Source organism: Schistocerca gregaria, chromosome 9 (assembly GCF_023897955.1).
Source record: "Schistocerca gregaria isolate iqSchGreg1 chromosome 9, iqSchGreg1.2, whole genome shotgun sequence".
Classification (NCBI taxonomy): domain Eukaryota; kingdom Metazoa; phylum Arthropoda; class Insecta; order Orthoptera; family Acrididae; genus Schistocerca; species Schistocerca gregaria.
Window position 1 is genome coordinate 183,192,545 of NC_064928.1, and position 25,458 is coordinate 183,218,002.

Genomic DNA, 25,458 nt, shown 5'->3' on the forward strand with positions numbered 1-25,458 from the left:
ACCTTTGCAAGAGAAGTTATCTTTCCACTGATCATACAAGCAAGATTTCTCACCTGCTATGTACTCTTAAGGGTTTTGTACCATAGGCACAGTGTTTCATCTCCTGCCTTGGTAGCCATTGTTGGCAGAGGCTAATTAGGCAAGTGTTTAATTTCCCTAATATAAATACACTCCTCTAACCTCCCGGAATGTCTTCTGCAGTCAAAAAGTTATGCTTAAGACCAAAACACAAATCATCATCAAAGAATTTCTTTCCACTGTCAGTTGATGTAGTATTCCTTGTTCAGTACCCTAACTGCAAACTATGTAAAGTAACTGAAATTAATTTTGGAATTTGTATCAATTTGACAATGAACCAACCAAAATAACTGCTTCTGATTACAGTGATACATACTGAGGAAGTGAATTACAGTCAATTACAAATTTATATCAGAGTTACACCCAGATTTGCTATGCAGTCAGTGTCTTCTTTCGTGTGTAGTCAAAGTTATTGCTGTTTGTCTCGTGCAGCATAGTGCCTGCTATTGATAGTCTCTCAAGAAAATAATGAATCGGGCCTTAAGGGGGGGGGGGGGGGAAATCCTTATTTTAAAAGCAACAAGAAGAAATCAAATGTGAAAAGCACAAAGAATTTGAAACTTCCTATTTGGAGGACATATAAGTGAGCGAATTAATATTGTGTTTACCTCCTCCTTTTTTGCAGGAATGGCACATTACTCCACTTAAAGATAGCAGCATCACATCCGCAAAACATCATACACATACCGTGTAAGGTCTGTTAAACTGTCCTGAGAAACAGCAGTTAGAGGAAGAAATTGATGAAAGTCATTTTCATCACTTTTATTGCGGGAGAATTGTGTGTGAAGTTGGTACGGGTAATCGGAGACTCGACTTTGGGAATCTAAGAAAACAAATTGATTGAAGTTTATCTTCAAATAGGTTTCCATTGTATTGAGCTCATGCCATACTTCTATTTGTGTGTTGTGCAATGGAATAGTGGACATGCTACTCAGAAATGAAAACTTCAATTCTTCAATGAATTTGTGAAACAGGAATACTCATCAGATAAATGTGAATATGCTTTTAGCAACATTTGTTATTAAACTGAACTGTCTACATTGTGATATTGGAGCTGCTGTGCTTTTTTGATGTTTAAGATGGAATTCGTTTCTGTTGATCCAAAGAAATACATATCATCTTTTTGGGTGTCCGTTAGGGGCAGAATAATTTTCACTAATTCCTGAGAAAGTACAATTCCCTAAACTTTCACTGTTTGCTTTCTGAAATAAAATCTTTGAGGTTGGGTCACAAAGATAACAGGCGGAAGTGGTTAGCTTTACAGTAGGCTGGTAAAATAATCCACATTTAGTGCAATAAATGAAGAGAGTGATGAGGAAGGACAAATCTGGGTGGTAGCCATTTTTGCAGCAGCTGTACATAAATTGCAGTAGTTTACAAGAAAAATTCATTTTTATGTGCTGCATGTTGTTTTTCTTATAAACTATTGCAATATGGATAGTTAATTACTTCTGACCTTAGTGACCAAATGTCTATTCGTCTGGATTTAATTGAGACTGGAAAGAGAAGATCCATAAAGATGTTACTTGGAAAATATAGCTGATATATGAGGAAATTAGGAACTATTCATTTTTCACTCTTTGATCAAGGACTCTTACAACTTCTGTCATTCAGTAACTTTTTACTTGGTCAGTAGTCAATTGTAGAAGGTAGAGATTTCTCATGCTGTAATCACACCCCAATTGCTTTATTGGAAAGAGGTCTTTTTCAGTTTTTTTGTATGGAATTGAATGTCAAAAGGTAGATAAAATCTTTTGAGCCTTTTTTACTTAAAGTGATCACTTGAGGTGTAAAAGGGGCTGCATAGTGTTTTAGTGTGCAACATTTTATTGATTATATGTACTACTGCCGACAATGTATATAATCATATTCCAGTAAAGTGACACTTGATTTCACAGCAAAAAAAAAAAAAAAAAAAAAAAAAAAAAAAAAAAAAAAAAAAAAAAATGGACATGCTTTAGAGATTGCCTCACATATTTGGCACAAGGAAGAAATGTGTTTTATTCATCATTTAGGATTGTGGAACACATTTCTCTCATCTATAATGATGGGGACTTCGATCACTACATTATAATTGTTTGCAGGCCTTTTTAAATACTTAAATAGAAAGTGGCAGTCAAGTAAAATGCGGGCAAAAATCCTTTGCTTCATAGTAATTTCAAACTTTGTAGGATAACTACAGTTCCTTCTGTGTGTTAATTACAATAAAAATATTTGGAAAAAAAACCCCTAAGAAAACTGCATCAGACTCGCTTTCCTTGTAGCCATTGTTATTGTTACACGTTGATGAACTCTCAGAAATCATCAGTGAATTATAACCCACAACAAAGGGTAACAAACCAAATAAATGATGGTACATCCACACAGACAGAAGTGAACATATTCTCGTAGTGGTCATAACAGTTTTTCTATTATCACATTAAATCATGTCTTTATTTGGGGAGCACCATGAGACATTGATTGAATATGACAAAATTAATCGCCTCTCAATCGTAAGGCAAAATAGTGATTGCGGCGGAGTCACTATATATATCACATGATACATCTTACTGTCAATCCAATATCTTTATTTGTCAGCAATGGACCTTTTTTTTATTTTCTTTCTTCCATATCCCCCCCCTCGGGTTTTTTTTTTTTTTTTTTTTTTTTTTTTTTTTTTTTTTTTTTTTTTTTTTTAACTGAGGCCACTTGGGTGCTTTAAATTGAGTGTTATGTAGAAACATAGCTTGGTTATTAAATTCTCTAATAATTGTGTAAAATTGTTTGAAGCCTTTGTATTTGTACTTGAACATTTTCTTTGACCTGCTGAAACTTTGGATGAAAATAGAGCCACGAAACTGTTTTTAATTAATTGTGCTCCAACATTAAATAGTAATTGTTGTAATGTTTAGATCTGCAAGCTAAAAATATTGTTGTTTTTCTGAGATTAACTGTCACACTGTTACCTAACAAAGAATGAATTCAATTTCAGGCTTAGTGTGTACATTTTCAGACATCAAAACAAAATGCTCTGTCAGATGTTTGTTTTACTCCTGCCCACATCTTTTTACTGGATTGAAAATTACAATTTTGCCTCAAACCCCACAACTATGTACATTTTTCAAAGATTCAAGTCCTTAATTAATAAACATTGTATTATTAACAACAAAAACTATTCGATTTTAACTAAAAGGGATGCTTCTTGTACTTCCAGCAGATATACCTACTGAAGTATTCTTGTTTATTTTGAAATGTTTCCATGTATTCTGCTTTCTTATTTAGATTTTTTCTTTCATTTATTTTACAGGTGCATGATGAGTCTAGTAGTTTAAACTGTGTTCATTTAAAAATCATTAGTAGACCTTATAAAGAATGTGAAGTGCTTAAACCGTTACCACTTTTATGTCATCATTTGACATTTTGAGTTTGTGGAGAGATTTTAAATTCATAATACTATGTTGGAAGCACCTGGTAACTGTCAGTTGTTGTGACCAAACAGAATTTGCATTTTCTTGAATTTTCCAGTATGAAGTTATCACAATTAAAATCTGATAGTATACATGCAACAAGATCCTCCAACAGAAAGAGAACCTAAATCCCTTAAATGTCTAAACAGCTTTTCAAGCATTTCATAAGTTTGGCAAAATAAAATTGGAGCAGTAGTACAAGGCCTTTGATAGGTGAAGGCAGAAATGCAGAGTTTGGATTTTGGGTCAAACTAGTATCAGTTAAATATATAGCAGAATTTGTCTCTCTAAATAAGGCTGCCATAGACCCACATGATATTTATAGTGAACCACATGAATTGTGTCTTTGATGTGTTATTTCAAGAAGTTGGGAAAATCTTATACCAGGTTCTCCTTTTTCATTAATAAATTTGTTTTCAGTTTATCTATATAGATAAAATCTTTGGAGTGGAAATATTGTGACACACCTGCTGAGATTACCATAGATTTCTACATAAGTTATTGTGCTTCCATCTTTTTAAAGCATGTACTTGTCCTTTATGCTGGGAGTAGAACTTCACAACAGAACACTAGTTTTATTTTACACTGCATCAGATGTGTATATACTGTGCTTATACACTGGCTGCAGGTCACATTAATCAAATAGGAAATATGACTTAATTTTTGTTCTTTGCAGTACATGGTGTTTCTTGTGATTGCAGTCAGAAATCCAGAGTTGGAATCTCAATGAGATTAGCACAAAAATGGAGAATGTGGCATGAAATGAGTTTTCAGTGTTTACTTCAAAGAAAATTTTTTGAAGTCTTTCAAGCAACAGCAGGATGATGTATGAACATAGAGAGAGAGAGAGAGAGAGAGAGAGAGAGAGAGATACTGGAAAGACTAGAATCTCAAACGTAAAGTGATAGTAACATTCAAATTTTGTTGTGAAAAGGGTGGACAAAAACTGAGTAGTATTTGTTATTAAACATGTAGCTCATTTGTGGATTAATGTTAATTATTTTATTTGGTATAGTTTATTATACATAACTGACAACAGAAATCAAGGGAAAAACTTTTTTTTAAAGAATTACCTGTTTGCAAACAGTAGAAAGCAAGAGAAATAATTTTTGAATAAATCATCTCATTGAGCTGTAGTTGTACACAACAAATAACACTAAATGATTAAATTCCTTTTTTCTATATTTTGGAGATTTAAATGACTGTACAGTGTTTTCTGCACTGTGTTAATTGCTCACAGTTAGATTTATGGAACATGGTACATCTCAGGGCTCTACTTGGACCCACCAGATTCAAAAGACACACACAAAAAAAGTTGTCACATTTCCAGAGAAAAAATTTTCTTTACGAATGATTCATTGCATTTCTAACATGTTAAATCGTCAAGTTTAATGTGCTTTCTGCACAAGCATTTTATTCTATCAGTTGATGATTTTCACGCCCTCCTGTCAATAACAACATAGGAGGTAATTAAGATATAACATTTAAATACTTACTAAAGCTTCAGATTGAAATGCTTCAAGTGTTATTATTGTTTTGTGATATGGATAGTCTGGCCTGCTTAACTACAGTGTCTATATGAAGCTGTGGTTATAGACTTCGATAGTTTATCTACATTACTGCATGTTTTTATGCTTTGTGGGTCTAACAAATCAGTCTCCTTCAGAAACTTAACTCATTGAAGCAGACAGATTGTAGTAATAAAGTGAAAGTGAAAATAGTAGCCTCCCTCCTCCCCCCCCCCCCCCCCCTCCGCACACACACACACACACACACACACACACACACACACACACACACACACACACACAAACTACAGAAATAAATTAGTTTCAGAAGTTTTAAATGAATCATAGCAGCATTAGGACACACTTCACTTTTGTCATTAATCTGGTATTAATGTTACTAATTTGTATGTAAATTCTTCAGCTTCTTCAAAACTGCCAAAAATAGCTAGTCTTACATTTTGGCATTTGTGCCTGGCAGCACTCTTAATGCTTACGTAAGTTGATTTGTTGGTCAAAACAAAAATTAATCCATATGTAAAGCATTTACCGCATCGTTATTAAGGATTTAGAGATGCTCGCTGAAGTTTTGCAACCCTTACCAAAGGATTGCTTGAGCACAATAGTGTTAACAACTTTGGATATTGTTATTCTCCTGTGCTTCAAGTACACCAGCCAGAGGAGTTACGCAGAGGTAAGAAATTGATTTTGATTGCGCTTTAAACGTATATGGCAATGAAAGTGTACACATATATTTACAAAGTTAGAAAGTAGTTCGAAGGTTGTGCAGCAGTACTGATTTATCCAGTGATTATAGAAAAGCCAAGATATGTACAGAGGAGAGTGTTGTTTCTGTGATGGTTTGCTGTGCAGTTGCAATGTTGTGCGTGTTCTCTGCACATGCACATGAACAACTTTGGTGCCTGAAGGCCATTGGAGGAGGGACAGTATGAATGAAGCATGCTCCATTTTCAAACTAGTCGCAATCTAGATGGATAACGGTCATTTTTACACAGAAAGAAAATGTGGTGTTCGGAACAATCCTACACATAATTGTAATGGTAGATAGATGGTGTGGATGGGAATCATTCTCAGTGTCACACAGACCTCTGCATCATTTACAGTGATTCTTTTGCGGTTCAGAGATTAGAAAAAATATCTTCGGATATTTCAGTCTGCCTTATGTTAATACACTGTGTCTTTATTTAATTTTTAGATACCATAGAACTACATTTACTTGACTGTGTGGCATATTAAAAATATTGTTTCATTGCTGTGATGGTGACCAGTATGTTCCCTGAATTTGAATTGTTTTAAAGTAAGATCACACTTTGAAGATTCACTGCAACTGGCATCAACCATAATTGTTCCAAAGTTGGAAATTAGTCATCTTGAGAAGTGGAAATAATCCCTTGGGCACCCACCTATGATCTCATTCAATCCATACAGTTAAATTATGAGGAAACTTCAGGCTTAAGGGGTAACCACACACTGTATTAGGGGAGAGTAGTGAAGAATGCATTTGATATGGAGTTGTTCCACTGGTAGTGGTGTCCTGAACAAAGCAATATCTATACACCATCTACATGTATTCAAGTTTGTTATGCTGCATATGAGAGTTTTGTTGTATAATATAGTAATATGAGGTAAAATCTTTCCCTAATGTTTGATGTCTTTGATTGTTAGTACTTCTGACCACACAATACAACTATGTTTTCAGTATAGCTCTCTTCAGAAAAAGAGTTATGTTCAGGACTAAGTAGTTTTAGAGAACATGTTGTGCAATTTTTATTTGAAAAATACAGCAAAGCGATGTCTATAGAACAGAGTAATTCCCTTTCAGTCTTAGAGACTTCTTGTGGAACTTACAGAACTGAAGTGCTGTGTGTGAAAACTGTTCATACATAACTAGCATTCATGGACATTTTCTGTTGTAGTCGTGAGACAGAACTATGTCAGAAAAGTTGTTTAGGAAAGAATAGTGAGATCAAATCTAATCACTACTCCCCAAGTTGAACTTTCGATTTTTTTCTTAAGCAACATTACATAAATAATAGGCATTTTAGAGCACATAATTTTACCTGCTATTTGACATGGTTGCTAGTCAGTTTTATTCAGGAGCCTTTCTTTTTATTGTTTGTGTAAAAGTATTACATAATTGACACAGGGTAGCAGGAAGCTATGCTACTACACCATGATTGTCAAACACAATTGCTGTACTAGCAGTCATAACTTTTTGAGTCAGTACTGTTTTACAGTATCAATCACTTTTTTTTTTTGGAGGGGGAGGGGGGTTACTTGTTGTGCCTGTGTTCATTTGTCTTAGATTTTACATGTTCTTCATAGACGTATTGAAGTAATTGTGATTAATAGTGCTTGTCACTTTCGTAATTAAATTTGGTTACCAAATTATACTTGAAGTTCCAAAGATCCACATGTGCCTTAAATTGCATCTGCCTTGATCTGTGACATTAATACCAATAGTGAAATTCTGTGGGTTGTTGGATGTGAATTATTTTTCTAGAGCAGTTTGATTATTCTCCAGTTATTAATATTTGTTAATTCTGCAATGAAGGATAATTAACTCTATCTTGAATATAATTTTTTGCAGCTGTTAGAACAGCATAAATATTTCGCTATATGCATGACTTTGTATTTAGGTGTTCATTGTTAAAAATAGTTGTTCAATAGTTTCTGCCCAATATCGGGTGCAATCTTTGGCATTCCGTACAGGAAGCATAAATCTGTCCAAGACTTTGTATTTGGATAACTGACTCATTATATTACACATCCTTGCTGCTTTGTAACTAGATGCCACACCTTAGCGTTTTTAAATACTTGTTTCCTATATTTCATTTTTCTGATAGTAAATTAGTGACTTTCACATCTACTGATAGTGCAGTGCTAAACAAGTAAAATTACAATATTGCATTGGATCCATTGGACAAATCCTATTATATATATCAGACTGACCATAGAGTGTGAGTGGAATAATTCCTTCAATCTTAATACCTTAGCAAAAAGAGCAGTGATGAGATAAATGACCTTCACAGAGTAAGAAACCTGTATGAAGAAATAATTTCAAGAAATATTTCGTGTATTTTAAAGAAAGGCATCCGCTTATCTATAGCAGACTGGTATGTGGTGCATAGATATACACCTTCCAGTAGAAAATACACACACACACACACACACACACACACACACACAAAATGTGTTTGAGTATCTTGTGTGGTTGTGTGTGCTTTCTACTAGAAGAGGAATTTGAGCTTAAATGCTAGTGAACATTGTTCATGCGCCCCACGTCAAGTCTGCAGTAGGTGAGAGGTTGCATTTTCCTATCTTATGTATTGTTCCATCCAGAAATTGCCATTATTGTTATGCTTTCCTGTGTTTTATTTTGATGAGACTGGAGAAATTTCTTTGCCTACCTTTCCACTCACTGCCATTATCCTCAGCCATTTGATGTTCGCTGTTGGATAAAAAGTCCTCCAGACTTACCTGGCCATTGTAATTTCCAGCTTTGGGCATACATCTGTGTTGCTCCTGCACTTCTATGATTATACATGTGTAATGACTCATATCATCATTAAAAAAAGTATGTTAATTATCATTAGAGGGTATAGTAAACAGTCTTTAGTTATATTAAATGTGCAGATTTGATTATCAGACTGATGAACATGGTTGGGTAACAGATTAAAGTGCATTGAGTGAGGGTCACCTTCTTGACGAAGGACAGTTTGGGCAGTTTATGGTAAAATGAAAGCTTCATTTCAATATTGAACAGAGACCAATAAAAAAATTGTCACACATTGCGAAATGTGGCAACTTAGGGTGACAGTTCTGGAGAAAGTACTAACTAGTTGCAATTTTCAAGCCACCTGCTGCTTCATATTTATTTTAATCATTTATATACTTTTTACATTTTTTTTTTACACTTGAAAACATGGAACATTGTTTTTTTCAGCCTTGTGTTCTTTGATAACCACTGTTATGGATTGTAAAGAAGATAAAGTGCATTCGGTAATAGTTGGTCTAACCATCAAAATGCTTTTAATCATGATACAGTTGAAGGTTTTATATCCTCTTGATTGAGAACTAATGCATCCAGAATCTACAGATTAACATATAATTTCAGTCACAATGTGACTTATCATTTTTCACATACAAAAGTAGTACTAATTTTGAAAGTCACTAGCCAAGGATTGAGTCCTGAATATTAGGACTTAAGGGTAGTCACAGTTGTGTTGGTTATTAATCAATCGCTAAAACTCGGGTTCACTGCTTTATAACAAATGGCAAATTGGTTTGTGCCCAAGTGAACTGCAGCAGTCCTTTAAACTGTGAATTTACAATTTATTCTGTCCTAAGATTTTCAAATTTTAACATTGTTTTTCAAAAACGTTGCGAGTGCTCGATGTCTAGGTATGATTAGGGAGGTACATGAGAAATTATTATTTTAGTACTATGTATTTATCTCAGCATGATAATTCTCCTACTGATGGGTCAGTTTGTTAAGATTATATTTTTCTCTGATAAAAATTTCTGCTAATATTTGAAGGAACTTCATCATAGGTGATTGGAGGATGAACTGTTAGTATTACCTGTTGGGTAATATTTAAGTATAACAAGAGACACAAAATATCTCTTCCCCAGGAACCCATTTATTGAAAAAAGTTGAGGTCTAAAAAAAATAATATTACCATACTTAGATTTGAATAATCACTTCCAGTTGTCGTTGTGTTGCCCTATATTACATGGTAAGGAATTTACCACTGAAGAATGGAGCTGTTTCTTTGTGCAGATTGAACCCACTAATGTAGACAAGTGAGTTCAGTGTACACTAATGTAACACTCCCAACAACTAGTTCTGTCTGATTAGAAAGTGAAGTTGAATTTCAGTAAATAGTGACATTTGTGTCTTGTTCCTCTCATGGAACACATTTCTTAAATGCCTTCTTAAGGCGTAAAATGAGGTTTATCTGCATGCATGTTTCGCCAGCCAGCACAATTGAGACCTCATAATCACTACAGCGTAATTCTAATAATCCTTTGCAAACATCATAGCTGCACATACCAGCAACATGTTGCTATAGGCTCTGCGAGTTTATTGCCGACACTGGCACCGGTGGTGTATGTCGACAGGATGAAGACCTCTATACAGACCCATTTGCTGACTCTCCAGATGAAATTGGGGCGTCATCACAGGGGGGTGACGGCGAATGGTGCCACGGTGATGAACCACCCCCTGAGCCACGTGGCTTGTGGCAGCGGGGACCCAGGTGAGAATCTCAGTGTGTTTAGTGTTTTGTAGTTTTTGGGAAACATCACAGCATTTTGAAGTGCAGGTTTCCCCCCTGCCTCTTCATTTATAACCTAGTCTTCCTCCCTCAAATACCCCCTTTTCCTCACAGATTCACATTCCTCCTGCACCCTTTTCCATTTTGCTTTGCCAAAAATTATATTTCATTATTCTGTTTTCAAATAATATAAAACCATGTGACTTACGGTAATCCTGATGGAAGTGATTTCTTGTACTTCATAAATTTGATCTATGGAGGATCTAAATTTGTTAATTTGGTACAACTCATATTGGAAAAATACTGACATAAACTTGTTGTATGAAGTTCACCTTCATTGATAAATTCTGAAGAGAATAACAGTCATCCCTTTTTAATTAATTGTATATAATTCAATGAGAAATGACGCTTGTTCATGATGTTTTGCTTTTAAAGTGTTCATTTTTCTGTAAGCTAAATGGAGAATGTAGTTGGATATTTGTGATTAAGGAAATAAATAACCACAATTCGTAAATGGATGGCCTCTTGTGTCTATGGTGGGCAGCAAGAGAATTGTACATGAAATGCTCAGTGTCCATTAACATTACATTTTATAATTGATTCCCCTATTTCACAAGCACATGGCAAATTACCCATTTTTACCATAATTTTAAAGCTCATTACTCTCGGCAATGTTTGTTTCTCATCATTTTGTGCTTGCAGTAATATCTATTAAATTCAGTACATTGAACATAAATAGGAACTGAATCTACCTCGACTGTACAGAATAGCTGTCCTATTCGCATTTGAGCATGTGTGCCAATTCGTGAGAGATTGTTTACAAGTTTGTCTGGCTGTAATAGAAGTAGTTTCCTAACTCCTTTGATCCGTTGTGCATTTCAAGATTTATGAGTAAAACTGCTTCTTAATTTGTAAACATTCACTTAAAAGAATCTCCATCTCTGTTTGACAATGAGATTTATTTATGTAATTTCAGGACCCTATATTTTACTTTTTTACTTCATTGAGTTAGGACTTAGGGTGCTTCAGATTGTGGTAACATTAACTAGACACTATAGGCTCATTTACACAGGGACATTGATTTTCATTCCTAATTTAACATAGCTCAGATGAGAAGCAGAAATCTCTCCTCCTGTCACATGGCCAGCATTTCATTCTTACTTTTTTATACACGTGTTATTCAGAAATATTTCTTGTCAGTTATCCTTTGTCCTAAAGTAGATATTAATTTTGGATAACAGCTGTATGTTTCCTTTGCTGAACTCATAATTTTGCAATTACAGTTTCTTAAATATGCAGAAAAATCAGCCTAGCACTGGGCAATGTTAACAATTTTAGAGCTAAACTTACTTTACTGGTCGTAGTTTCTTTCATTTTTATTCTCTATACTGCCCATAGGTACACTACTAGACTTCCATAAATAAAGCAGAAAACCACAAATATAATTATTCAGTTAGTTGCTTGCCAAATACTATGAAATTTTATGAATGTGACATAGTGTAAATATATCAGCAATATTAAAATGATAGATTGGGTGCATTGGTGGAATAAAAGGTTTTGTTGTATTGGAGTAGGAGCACGGAAGGACTTACAGTCTAAATATAACTTGAGAACACAGCCATAACGGTGGATTTATTTTCAAACTAGCAACACATTTGAAAGGGATCTGATGTCACTTAGCAAATTAAAATAGAACTCTTCCGTGAAGAAAATGGTCCTGCCATGATTTTCAATTGTGGGTACTTGCTGGTGTGCATTTTGTAAACTTTTCTATCAGTGGTGGTCAGTGAAAGAGAAACATGTGGCTTGTTGTATTATGTACATACCATTTTTGTTGAGGCCACTATATCCAACAAGAGGTCTGTTCAGAAAATTCCAAAACTTTTATCTGCAGAATTTTTCTATGCATACCTTTTACCTATTGTGCATGGTCTCCTTTGAAATACTCTCCTCCACAATTGATACATCGCTCCCAGCGATGGAAGGCAGTCTCTGTATGCCTCTTGGTGGATTGCATGAAGTGCTGTCTGCAAATTTTCTTTTATCTTGTCTTATCATTGCAAATCTGCATCCTTCCAGCAGGGTTTTCAACTTTGAAGATAAGAAAAGATCCACAGGGGCCAGGTCTAGAAAGTACAGAGGATGATGCAGCACAGTCATTTCACGTTTTATGCAATAGTTGCGCAACAACAGGAGTGAATGTGTGGGTATTTTATCATGATGGAAGAGCCATGAATTATTGTCGTACCACATTTCATGTTGTTTCCTTCTCATATTTTGTTGTAGGCATCACAATATGTGCCAATGGTGCCATTGATTAACAGCCTGTCCCTGTGGCACAAATTCGTGATCAACTAATCCTTCAAACTCAAAGAAAACTATCAGCATGTCTTTGACATTTGATGTGACCTGATGGGTAGTGTTAGGTGTACGTCTGTGGACATTTGTGAATGGAGTCTTACTTTCACTGTGTGTATTAATGGCACAGCAAACAGGAGCTTTAGCTCTCTAAAGGTACTCACAGTCTCTGTCAGATAGTGGAGAATGTATCATTATTAAATGGCCCTGTAACACAGGAGTATTATTATGTTATGAGACCAAAATGCTGCTGCGTTTGATTATGTTGTTTATTACTAGAGGCCTATTTCGGTTCGATTGCCATCTTCAGGTTATATCAGGTAGTCTTGTTATCCATATGAGAACAGTTTCTCAGTTGCAGTTAGCTCCTTTGATGGTGTGGAAGTTATAGTCCATGTTAAATAATTTTTTTGTTGGGATAGCTTTGTGTGTAGTTCTTAAGTGAGAAAGCTTATTTGATAATGATGTATAGTGGCAGCTATATTAACAATTACATAAATAACTGCCCCAATGTAAAATTTAACATCTACTATAGCTATAAGAGCATCAAAGTGGCAAACTTACATAATTGTGTGACAGCAGCTGAGACGTCGAAGTCATATGGGTATCAAAACCATCTGACATCACTTGAAGATGGCCATCACGACAAAATAGTCCTTTAGCAATAAACAATATAATCAAACGAAGTTTATCTTTGATCTCATAACATAATATAATGATACCCTTATATGACACATACGACGTAGTGAGTGCAGATGAGTACAAACAAGAAGATTAGTTCAGAGTTCAACCTCGAGGTAGTCATATTTAATGTAATTCTGTGTAAGTAGGTAAAAGGACTTGACTGTTCTGATTGCCCTTTCACTGGCCAATTATTAGACTTAAGTCACAACTGCCAATCATGTAGTGTAGCCCATAGAGAGAGATCTCAAGTGGAATGACCACATAAATCTTTGTAGTGAAACAGCAGATGCTAGACTTAGATTCATTAAAAAAACTCTAAGGGGTGTGATTCATTTAAGAAGCAATCCAGCTTGAGTTTTGAAAGCAATCTCCTCTTGAACTCATTTATAAAGCTAAACCAGTGGCAAGACAATAACACCTAACTCATTTTTTGATGACCATGATCGTAAATATAGAAAAATTCTGAGGAATACCACCTCTCTCTTAATGGAATAGAAGGGGAAATGTAACTACAAGAATGACTCTATAAAGGTGGGAATTTTATTATAACTTAATAATGAGGAAGGTACTTACAGAAATCATTGTTGCTTTAATTCCCCTCCTCCCTGTCCCTTCCTCTGCTGTGCAACATGTTCTTACTACACACTTATTCCAGCAGTGTACAAGTTACAAACTATGTTTTTTTCATGTGTGAGCTAGCATCATCATCATCATCACACTCAAATTTCTGGCCCTTGGTTCTTTCTAAGATGAATACTGTATGGCACCAAACCAGGGTTCTTCGGTGAATTTTTAAGTGTATCAAATTTTAGATCACAAAGTGTAGCTTTGATGGTTTATATTGTCATGGAGCAGCAACAACCCATGCGAGAAAAAGCAATTTTGATCACATAGTATTCTTAAGTACTGACATGCGACTTCTTGTAAGTGTTCTGTTATGACTTCTGATGGATAGCAGGTCGCCCCTTTGTGAAAGAGGTTTCCCTTTCTTTCTCCTTCCAGAACCTCTTCACATTTCCCTTCTTCTCTCTCAATTTTCTTCTGTGATCCTCAGTAATCTCTTCATCGATGACACAGTCCTTCTCCTATATTCTTCTCTGTTGTTGATTCCGAATTATGGGTTGGTGTGGCCATAGGTACATTCTTTATATTGCACGCTTAACCTGCTGACAAAGAAGACTGACCTTATCTTCCTCCCTGTTGGTCCCGCACTGCTCCTGGTTTGTCTCATTGTGTATCCCTTCAGGTATTTAAAATTGCCCAACTTCAGCAGAAAATTCCTTCAGGTGTTCAGTGATATTCATTGAGTTTTTTTTTGTAAAAAATCCCCAGTCCTACCCTTCTGGCTATATTGCCGTCTCCTGTGACTCATGAATACATGTCACAGTTTGGCAGTTCTCATGGAAGTGCAGCATACAGGGTCTGTAGCATTTTAAAGGACCATAAGCATAACTTTTGCAGTAGATGACCATAACTACGACTTTAACTCGCTTCTTGTCTGGAGGATGAGAGGGCTTGCACTCTACGGTTTCTGTTATTCTCTGGTTTGTAATGATGCACTCAGGAATCAGCCCTCCCTCATGTGGTCTGCCACAGGTGCTTGTGATTGTTGAATGTTGCTTTATTGGCCACTACTTAGTCGAGTACATTGTGGATGATATTACGTGGTACATTGTGGGTCATATACATGTGGATCTTTGTATTGAATTCCACATTTATTGACAGAGATTTGTTGTGTGATCAGTCATTTCACACGTTTTCTCATTTTCTTCACTGAGTATATGCCTTAAATTTTTTAACTATTTTAGCGTTCATACATTATTCTCTTCCATAAGCAGAGGCTCCTTACTAAACCATTATTCAGTTGTTGATTTTCATGTGGTTCCATGGACAGAAGGAGAAATACAAGGGGCGAGGGAGCAGATTAACTGAAGCATTTTATACCACTTCAAAGTCGCAACCAAATTGTCACTTCCTAACGTAACCTAGACTTTGTGGAATACTTTGCAGATCAGTCTGTCACCACAAACTATATTCCAAAAACTGATATAGGTGCCAAAAAAATATTGTGTGTGTTCTGTTTTCTTTGTGTTTGCACATGTTTGATGTTGATGTTGCACTCCGCATCGTCATTACATTGCGGGACGAAGCAGACATCCAGTATTGGTAGGTTCAGTTGATCCACATGAACCTTCTCAATCTTATCACATGATCTCTGCAGTCACTTACCAACCTGTTAAAACTGCTACATTTTGGTCAAAAGGTATCATTGTTGGCCCTGTAAAACTTTACTTTATTGTGCAGAATTTCTGAGAGCTATAATAAAATTCCTATTATTTAATATTTTGCATTTATACTGTGTACCCTCCATCTTGATGTGGATTATAGATGTAAAAAAGAGAGAATTTCGTTCTCGACACTTACTTGCAAGTTCAGTAGTATTTAAGAAACATTCATGACACTTCTTATACAATATTTTGAGAATCTGTGTGTTATATTTAGAAACAAAACTATTATCCAGAATTACCAAACCAATCACAAATGTCAGTAATTTGATTAACTGAGACTTGTTATCAGTAACTTTTGTTGTCACACTTGTTTGTGGAGGTGTGTGTCCCATCACAGAGTTACCTCGATAATCTACAGAAATAAGTTTTTCATTATATCTCTGTCTGTCTGTAGCCCTCACATAGAACGGTCTGCCCATAGAACTTATTTTTATCGACAGTTAATTGGCTCCTCACAGTTCCAATAATAGCAGAAAGTTTCCAAGAAATATACAGACATGTTTTTCCACCTGGAAACGAAATGGCTTTTTAATTAGCTCATGTGTAATGTGCACATTCTTGAGGCACAGATCACCAGTGGCAGCACTCAGATCACTAATGGCAGCACTACACGAGAGCGTTCTGAACCAGAGCTATTTGCTGATTGTTGACCCCAGTTACTTATTATCAGTAAAAAGTTAGACATGCTGTTGTCACAAAGTAATAAATACCACACTAATGACACTCATTGCTGTGAAAGCTGTTGACACATGACAGTTGGAACATCATCAACACCCCTAACCAGACATAAGATTGTTTTTAATTATCTTTCTATCTAATTAACGAAACATTTATCATATTTTTGCATTACAAGCATTAATGAATTATCAGAAGACATGAATGGTTGTAAAATAAATCTAACAACAACCAAATCTCAATGATTATGTGTCATTAGCTACATCTTATTAATGAAGTGAATTATGGCTTGTGAATATATACGTGCAAGATGAATGTAATGCTTACAGAATGTAACACACAGTGTAAGTAAGTTGATGTCAAGCAAGTGCTTAAAAATGAAGCAAAATCGAAATTAGGTAAATGCATGTACTAAATGAAAAACATTAACATACAGTCTACAATGTAGTACGTTTTCATTGGCTTCAGTATGAAGATTGGTTTCGTGCAACTTGCCATGCATCTCTATCCTGTGCAAGCCTCTTCTGAATAGCTACTGCGCTCGTACACCCATTTAAAACTGTACTTGTCTCTTGGACCTTTGAAATTTTCATCACCCACACTTCCCTCCAATACTAAATTGACAATTCTTTGACGTCTCAAAAGTATCCTATCAATCGAACCTTTCTTTTGGTCAAGTCATGTCACAAATTTATTTTCTCCCCAATTTCATTCATTACCTCCTCATTAGTTATGTGTTATATGCCTGTCTTATCCCTTGGTGTTCTTCTGTAGCACCACATTTCAAAAGCTTCTACACTCTTCATGCCTAAACTGTTTATCATCCATGTTTTACTTCCACACATGACTGCACTCTGTACAATTACTTGCAGAAAAGACTAATGCTTAAAACTAATTTCTATGTTAACCAATTTCTCTTCTTATGCCATTGCCAGTCTACATTTTACATCCTATCTACTTCCGCCATCATCAGTTATTTTGCTGCACAAATAACAAAACTCGCCCACTATTTCACTGTATCGTTTCTTAATCATCATCTGATTTAATTAAACTAACTCCATTATCCTTGTTTTGCTTTTGTTGATGCTCATTTTATATCCCCCTTTTAAGACACTGTCCATTCCATTCAGCTGCATTTCCAAGTCCTGTGCTCTCTACGACAGAGGTACAACGTCTTTGGAAAATCTCAAAGCTTAATTTCGCCCCCCTGATCTTTCAATCCATTCTCCAATTTTTTCTTTTTCTCCTTTACTGCTTGCTCAATATACATATTGAATAACACCAGTAATAGGATTGTAATCCTGTCTCACTCCTTTCTCAATCATTGCTTCCCTTTCATGCTCTTTGTCTCTAATAATTGCTGTGTGGTTTCTGTACATGTTGTATATACCCTTTCACTCCTTGTGTTTTATCCCTGCTCCCTATAGAATTTTGAAGAGTGTATTTGAATCATCGTTGCAAGTGTTCTCCAGGCTTAAACAACAGTTGTAAATGTATGTTTCTGTGTCTTTAACTTATCTTCTATGATGAGTTGTAGGGTCAGTATTGCCTCTTCTGTCCTTACATTTCTCTTGAACCAAACTGATGTCCCTTCTTTTGCTAGTTTTTCCATTCTTCTATAACTAATTTGTGTCAGTATTCTGCTGCCATGACTTATTAAACCAATTGTTCACTAATATTCACATCTTCAGCACCTTCTTTTGGAACTGAAATTATTACAACGTGCTTACAGTCTGAAGGTATTTCTCCTGTCTCATTATTTTGCACACTAGGTACAGTAGTTTTGTCATGGCTGGTTCTCCAAAGGATTTCAGTAGTTCTGAGGAAATTTGCCTACTCCAGAAGCATTGTTTTGGATCAGATCTTTCAGTGTTCTTGTCAAATTCTTCTCACAGTATCACATGTTCTATCTCTTCTTAATCTACTTCCTCCTGCCTTTCTGTAATACTGTATTCCTTCCACCTTTCAGGTTGCCCTTTGTTGCTTATTATTGGTTTTCTACTTGAGCTCTTGATATTCTTACAGCTGCTTCTCTTTTCTCCAAAAGTGTGTCTAATTTTCCTATAGGCAACATCTTGTGTATCAATTTGCACTTTTTGTGACATTCCTATTCTCTTTTTCCTGCTTCATTTGCTGCATTTTTATGTTTTATTCTTTTATTAATTAAATTCGATATCTCATATGATATTCTACTAGATCTTGTCATTTTACGTGTTTGATCCCATTCCTATTCTGCTTTATTTCTTTCCTGTGTTTCTGTCACTAGTTGCCTAATGCTCCTTTTGAAACTAGCAGCAACCTCTGATTTTTTCAACTTATCCATGTCCCATCTCCTTAATTTCCCACCATTTTTAATTTTTGTAGTTTCAGTCTGCAGTTCATAATATGTAAATTATTGTCAAGATTCCACATCTGTCATTGGAAACATCTTACAGTTTAAAATCTGGATCTGAAGTCACTGTCTTAACATCGTACATTGTGTACCAGAAGGAATGCTCAGTATTCCGGGGTACAATAAGAAAGATTATTTGAAGCAAAAGAGTCTATTAAACATTGGCTCTAAAGTGCATACCCCAAAAGAGCTGTTTTTCTCAACAGTGAAGATGAAAAGTGCTCATAGCTCTTAAAGATATGCATTTTGGAGCCTATGTTCTATCACTGAATATTGACCATTCCTCCAGGGACACCCTATATAATCAATCTGAAACCTTACATGTGTCCTCAACATATACAACCTTCTTTGACATTTCTTAAATCAAGTGTGCAAAATTCTACCAGATGGCTTCATCTTTTGCTCCTTTGACCCAATTCATATTCACCTACTATTTTTCCTTTTCTTCTTCTTACTACCAAATTCCAGTTACCTATAACAGTTACATTTTCCTCATCCTTAACAATCTGAATCATTTCTGTATTTAACACACACAAACCAAAGTAAAATTGAAATTGGAAAAAGTGCAAGGTCATGGCGTGATCGTACCACATTGCAAATGATATTGCCTTAACAATGCAGAAAACATGAAGACATTTTAACTGTAAATTAATAGACAAAATACCAAAATTGTGAAAGTAAAGTAAAAAAAAATTAAAAAATGAGGACAACCCGGCAAATCAAAATTGAAATAAATAAAATGGGCACCTTAATTACAGGAAACAAATGCGGCATGGAAGGGGTATTGCAACAGCAAAATGTTCTCTCAAGGAAAGAATATAGCTGTTAGTTAAAAAAAGAGTCATTTAATACATCTTACATGACTACTCTGCAATTCACATTTAAGTGCTTGGCAGAGGGTTCATCGAACCACAATCATACTATCTCTCTACTATTCCACTCCCGAACAGCGAGCGGGAAAAACGAACACCTAAACCTTTCTGTTCGAGCTCTGATTTCTCTTATTTTATTTTGATGATCATTCCTACCTATGTAGGTTGGGCTCAACAAAATATTTTCGCATTCGGAAGAGAAAGTTGGTGACTGAAATTTCGTAAAAAGGTCTCGCCGTGACGAAAAACGTCTATGCTGTAATGACTTCCATCCCAACTCGTGTATCATATCTGCCACACTCTCTCCCCTATAACGTCATAATACAAAACGAGCTGCCCTTTTTTGCACCCTTTCGATGTCCTCTGTCAATCCCACCTGGTAAGGATCCCACACCGCGCAGCAATATTCTAACAGAGGACGAACGAGTGTAGTGTAAGCTGTCTCTTTAGTGGACTTGTTGCATCTTCTAAGTGTCCTGCCAATGAAACGCAACCTTTGGCTCGCCTTCCCGACAATATTATCTGTGTGGTCCTTCCAACTGAAGTTGTTCGTAATTTTAACACCCAGGTACTTAGTTGAATTGACAGCCTTGAGAATTGTACTATTTATCGAGTAATCGAATTCCAACGGATTTCTTTTGGAACTCATGTGGATCATCTCACACTTTTCGTTATTTAGCGTCAACTGCCACCTGACACACCATACAGCAATCTTTTCTAAATCGCTTTGCAACTGATACTGGTCTTCGGATGACCTTACTAGACGGTAAATTACAGCATCATCTGCGAACAATATAAGAGAACTGCTCAGATTGTCACCCAGGTCATTTATATAGATCAGGAACAGCAGAGGTCCCAGGACGCTTCCCTGGGGAACACCTGATATCACTTCAGTTTTACTCAATGATTTGCCATCTATTACTACGAACTGCGACCTTCCTGACAGGAAATCACGAATCCAGTCACACAACTGAGACGATACCCCATAGCTCCGTAGCTTGATTAGAAGTCGCTTGTGAGGAACGGTGTCAAAAGCTTTCCGGAAATCAAGAAATACGGAATCAACTTGAGATCCCCTGTCTATAACGGCCATTACTTCGTGCGAATAAAGAGCTAGCTGCGTTGTACAAAAGCGATGTTTTCTGAAGCCATGCTGATTACGTGTCAATAGATCGTTCCCTTTGAGGTGATTCATAATGTTTGAATACAGTATATGCTCCAAAACCCTACTGCAGACCGACGTCAATGATATACAGGAAAAGGTTAATGCATTCATCTGCAGTGTGCTCTTGTATTGCTCTGAATGCCAGCCACTGTTGAAGAAAGGTAGAAAGCTCTTAAAAGCAGTGGAAATATGGGTAATTGAGAATCAGCTTTAACAGATATTTTGTAAGGGAAAAAAACTAAGGGTAGCCAAGAAAGAAAGTTGTAAAAAATCTAAATCATTAAGAAATGAAGAAGGGTAATTGCAGTAACAATGTGTAGCTTTAGATCTAAAGGGATTCCAGGCATTACACAAAGAAATAAATGAAGTATTCTAATCAAAATTTAATTAATTTGTGCAATAAAATACAAACTGATTTGTTATGAGCACAAAGTACAGGTCTTTAAAAAACTGATAGTGTATGTTGCTGAAGTCCGCAGTGGTGATTTGTAATTACATCAGCAGTACATGTCATCTGGGATTTGATATTTTCTGCAGTGGCAGGTCTGGGAATCAGGACTAAATCGCATCTGGGATAAGTGTTTCAAAGAAACCTGCCTCGCCTTCTGTTCTCCTATCTACATTCGGCATCTGATGTGCTGTAACATTACTATCTCGAAAGTATATGTCACTGAATTTCTCGTGGGCTTCCAGCTGGTTCTTTTGTCAGGATCCTTAACATCTGTAGTTTCCCTCAATTTGTCTGTCACAAAAACATTTACCCATTCAGCAGTGTATGCTGCAAAACTATTTCTCTGACTATTTCGATATACTGACAACTCCTTAAAAAGCTCCTGCACTCTAGAAACAGTTTTCGGAGACTGGAGGCTCCATGGCATCCTACACACCTGAAAGAAAATTCTGTGCTTCTAAGAGATTGGTCGGCTTCACAGATTCTGGCACATTAACATGTTATACATACCATCAAGCAAAGAAATTGTGATATAACTGCTTTGTTACTTCTAAAATCCCTTGACCCTTGGTTGTTGCATTGGGAGCTCATTGTTTTATAGTAAACGTATTTCAGGAGGGTGGCAAACTTGTCTGCAAGAAGTAAAAGCTTGTAACTTTCTTCAGCCACATTGTCTTCAGGCACTTTCAGGCATGTAGTACATTATCTCTTGTCATCCGGATGTGGCAGTTTGCACACATTTTTGAAGTGGCAATGATTTGCGGCTTTACTGTTGTTGAGCTTCTTAAGTTTCCCGTCTCATCAGTATTGGCACAAGCAAATACTGTGACTTTGTCTTTGCTGTGTTTTTCACTTTGACAAATTGTATTTTGTCCAGTGTATGATAACTTAGGCATGAATTTTAAATGCAGTCATAATTCGTTGCTATTGGGAATTTCGTGCTTTTTGTACTTTACTGTGAAGTCTGCCAAGACACCATTTTGGCAGACAGTAGCATCTTCGTTCACAGATTCAGGCTCGTTACTGTAGATAATGTAAATTTTAGTTTTCATCTCACTCGTAATTTCTGGTAACGTTCCTTGGATTATGGGATCACTACGGTAACTGATACTGTCCTAGTTGGTGGTGGGGGGGGGGGGGGGGGGGGACAAAACTGAGATCAGTCTACATGGACCCCAAGTTAAAATATTATTTTGTGCCTGTTAATGAAAAGTATGACTGTCTCAATAATTTTATGGTTAATTGTTTTCAAACTATGACAGAAATTGGTAGGTCAATTGTTTTTGCTCAGGCTGTTGACATTACTCCAAGAACATGTAAGGTTCTACGCTATAGTCTAAAAAATTATCCCCACCCTGCTTTGATAGCAATGTGGAGTTTCGGTCCTTGTAAAACAACACTGGTTGTGGTAATGAAAATTTTACTGTCTGCTGGTTGCTGCAGCCTTGGGAAACCCAAATCATTTAGACATTGCTGTGCAACATTGGTTGGTGGTAGCTCACATTGTTATCTTTAAAAATAAATGGCCCAAGTCTTGCACCACTGAAATGGTTCTTAGCTCTCTTTGTTACTTCCTTGTCATAATTTTACAGTACACTGTACCATTGACTGTACCTGTACATTTTTCTATCTTTCTAACCGCTTTAAAAATAGAGGCACCCCACACCATAATGCTTTCAGAGAACCTTTTGGTTTGAATAACATGCTCATTGTACAGTTCCTTTCCTGTCTCAGTCGTTAGTTTCAAGCCGGCATCACAACAACAGCAACAACACGGTCCAGGGTCATACTATGTAGACAATAATTTAACCATGTTGCTGCTGTGAACATGCGTACACGTCCTGTGACGACATTCCCCAGGTGCTGTGGATTTTAATATGCATGCTGCTTGGGTTTTTGTACAGTGCTATGGACATTTGTATGTGTCCTGAGTTGCTGACCTCTCACTACTGCAGACGAGGTACTTCCGTAGCTCGGTGGGGAAAAAAAAAATTGTTTTGATCATTTATCATACAACTTATATGCCTCATTGCATTGTTTGTGAGAAACCTCGTTTTGATATTGTAGGTCATTTGAGATATGATTGGGATGCACAAGGACATAAATGGGTGCATCACACACAACCATTCATTGGATGTAAAATCCAGTGACTCCAAAATGAATTGGGGTATCGTTTACTGATCTCAATTTTAAATTCATTTTCAATGTCTTATCTACATTTCATTTGCAGCAATGTATGAACTAAATTCAACCCTACTCAGAGTTTGTGCAGCATATTTTTCTCTCTGGAAGATCTTTAAAATTTCATGCAATGTCTTAATTTAATGCAGCACAATAACTGTGGCATATAATGAAAAGAAAGTCCTTTATTGAGTGAAGATACCAGACTAAGATGTTCAAAAATCAATTTTTTTCCACTTTACAGTTTTTGAAAAATTGGATGATAAGTATTTCATATTGGCCAGAATGCCATTTCTCAGCACAGACGCCAGCGTTTGGTGAACAGTACAGCTATAACAAAAGCCACTCTCAGTGCAGAATGTAGAGAGAAGGTCCATAGCAGTGAAAAGATTAATCGAAACCCTGTCACTGTTTCTCATGAAGTAATGTTGCCACCTGTTTTTGTGTGTTAGAAGTGAAAAGTGGTTTTATATTACGTTATAGAACTCTAGAAAATTGGTATTCTGACAGTATGAAATCTTAACTATATTTTAAAAGTACACTATGTGATCAAAAGTAATTGGATATCTGGCTGAAAATGACTTACAAGTTTGTGCCACACTCCCATCGGTAATGCTGGAATTCAATATGGTGTTGGCCCACCCTTAACCTTGATGACAGCTTCCACTCTTCCAGGCATACGTTCAATCATGTGCTGGAAGGTTTGTTGGGGAACGGCAGCCCATTCTTCCGGAATGCTGCAGTGAGGAGAGATATAGATGTCGGTTGGTGAGGCCTGGCACGAAGATGGCATTCCAAAACATCCCGAAGGTGTTCCATACGATTCAGGTCAGGACTCTGTGCAGGCCAGTCCATTACAGGGATGTTATTGTCATGTAACCACTCTGCCACAGGCCGTGTGTTATGAACAGGTGCTCGATCACGTTGAAAGATGCAGTTGCCATCTCCAAATTGCTCTTCAGCGGTGGGAAGCAAGAAGGTGCTTAAAACATCAATGTAGCCCTGTGCTGTGATAGTGCCATGCAAAACAACAAGGGGTGCAAACCCCCTCCGTGAAAAACACCACCACACCATTGCACCACCTGTTGGCACTACACACGCTGGCATTTGCCATTCAATGGGCTTTTGCCATACCCACTCCCTGTCATCAGATCGCCACATTGTGTGCCATGATTTGTCACTCCACACAACATTTTTCCACTGTTCAATTGTCCAATGTTAACACTCCTTACACCGAGCAAGGTGTTGTTTGGCATTTACCGGTGTGATGTGTGGCTTACGAACAGCCGCTCGACCATGAAATCCAAGTTTTCTCACCTCCCGCCTAACTGTCCTGCCTATTACACATTACGACCTTCTTCAACTGTCGGTGGTCTCTTGTCAGGTCAACAGACGAGGTTGGTTTGTATACTTTTTTCACTTTTCCACTAAACTATCACATCAGAAACAGTGGATCTAGGGATGTTTAGGAGTGTGGAAATCTGGCGTACAGATGTATGACACAAGTGACACTCAATTACCTGACTACGTTCGAAGTCTGTGAGTTCTGTGGAGCATCCCGTTCTGCTCTCTCACGATTTCTAATGACTACTGAGATCGCTGATATGGAGTACGTGGCAGCGCATTGCACCTAACATGAAAAATGTATGTTTTGGGGGGTGTCTGGATACTTTTGATTACATAATGTACAGTTGATATAATAATATATTTCGATAAAAAAATGGACTGGTGGTAACTCGCAAAAGAAATCTGCAACATGTGCGCGGAGTTCTGTGTTATTAAGTGTAGTACATCACAGAAATGAAAATCTGAAAAGTAAGTCGAACAGTTGCCAAAATCTTAGTATAGCATATGAAACCTTTTTACGACAAAAATAAATTGTGGTTTTGTAGAATGTTGCTGCTTATCATTTGTAGAGCTGAAAGTGCAGACTTATTCCTTGTTTTTGGATACGGTTTTCAGATTTTCAGTGAGTTTAATTGAAAGTGAATTATAGACTACCAGGTTCTTCTGTTTCCTATTTAAACTATCCAGCTTTTTGAGTTCCATCCATGCTAGATATT

General features: G+C 36.5%; 1 protein-coding gene across 8 annotated transcripts in view; it reads left to right on the forward strand.

Annotated features, from left to right (window-relative positions):
- LOC126291762 (YLP motif-containing protein 1-like) overlaps positions 1 to 25,458 on the forward strand; it is a 362,461-nt gene that overhangs the window by 103,626 nt on the left and 233,377 nt on the right. For all 8 annotated transcript variants that reach the window (XR_007551862.1, XR_007551863.1, XR_007551864.1 and 5 more), the window contains exon 11: positions 10,175 to 10,311. Coding sequence is in view for 5 of the 8 variants with exons in the window: in XM_049985443.1 (XP_049841400.1) it covers positions 10,175 to 10,311 (137 nt within the window). In the remaining 3 variants the exon portion in view is untranslated. The remainder of the gene's footprint in view (positions 1 to 10,174; positions 10,312 to 25,458) is intronic.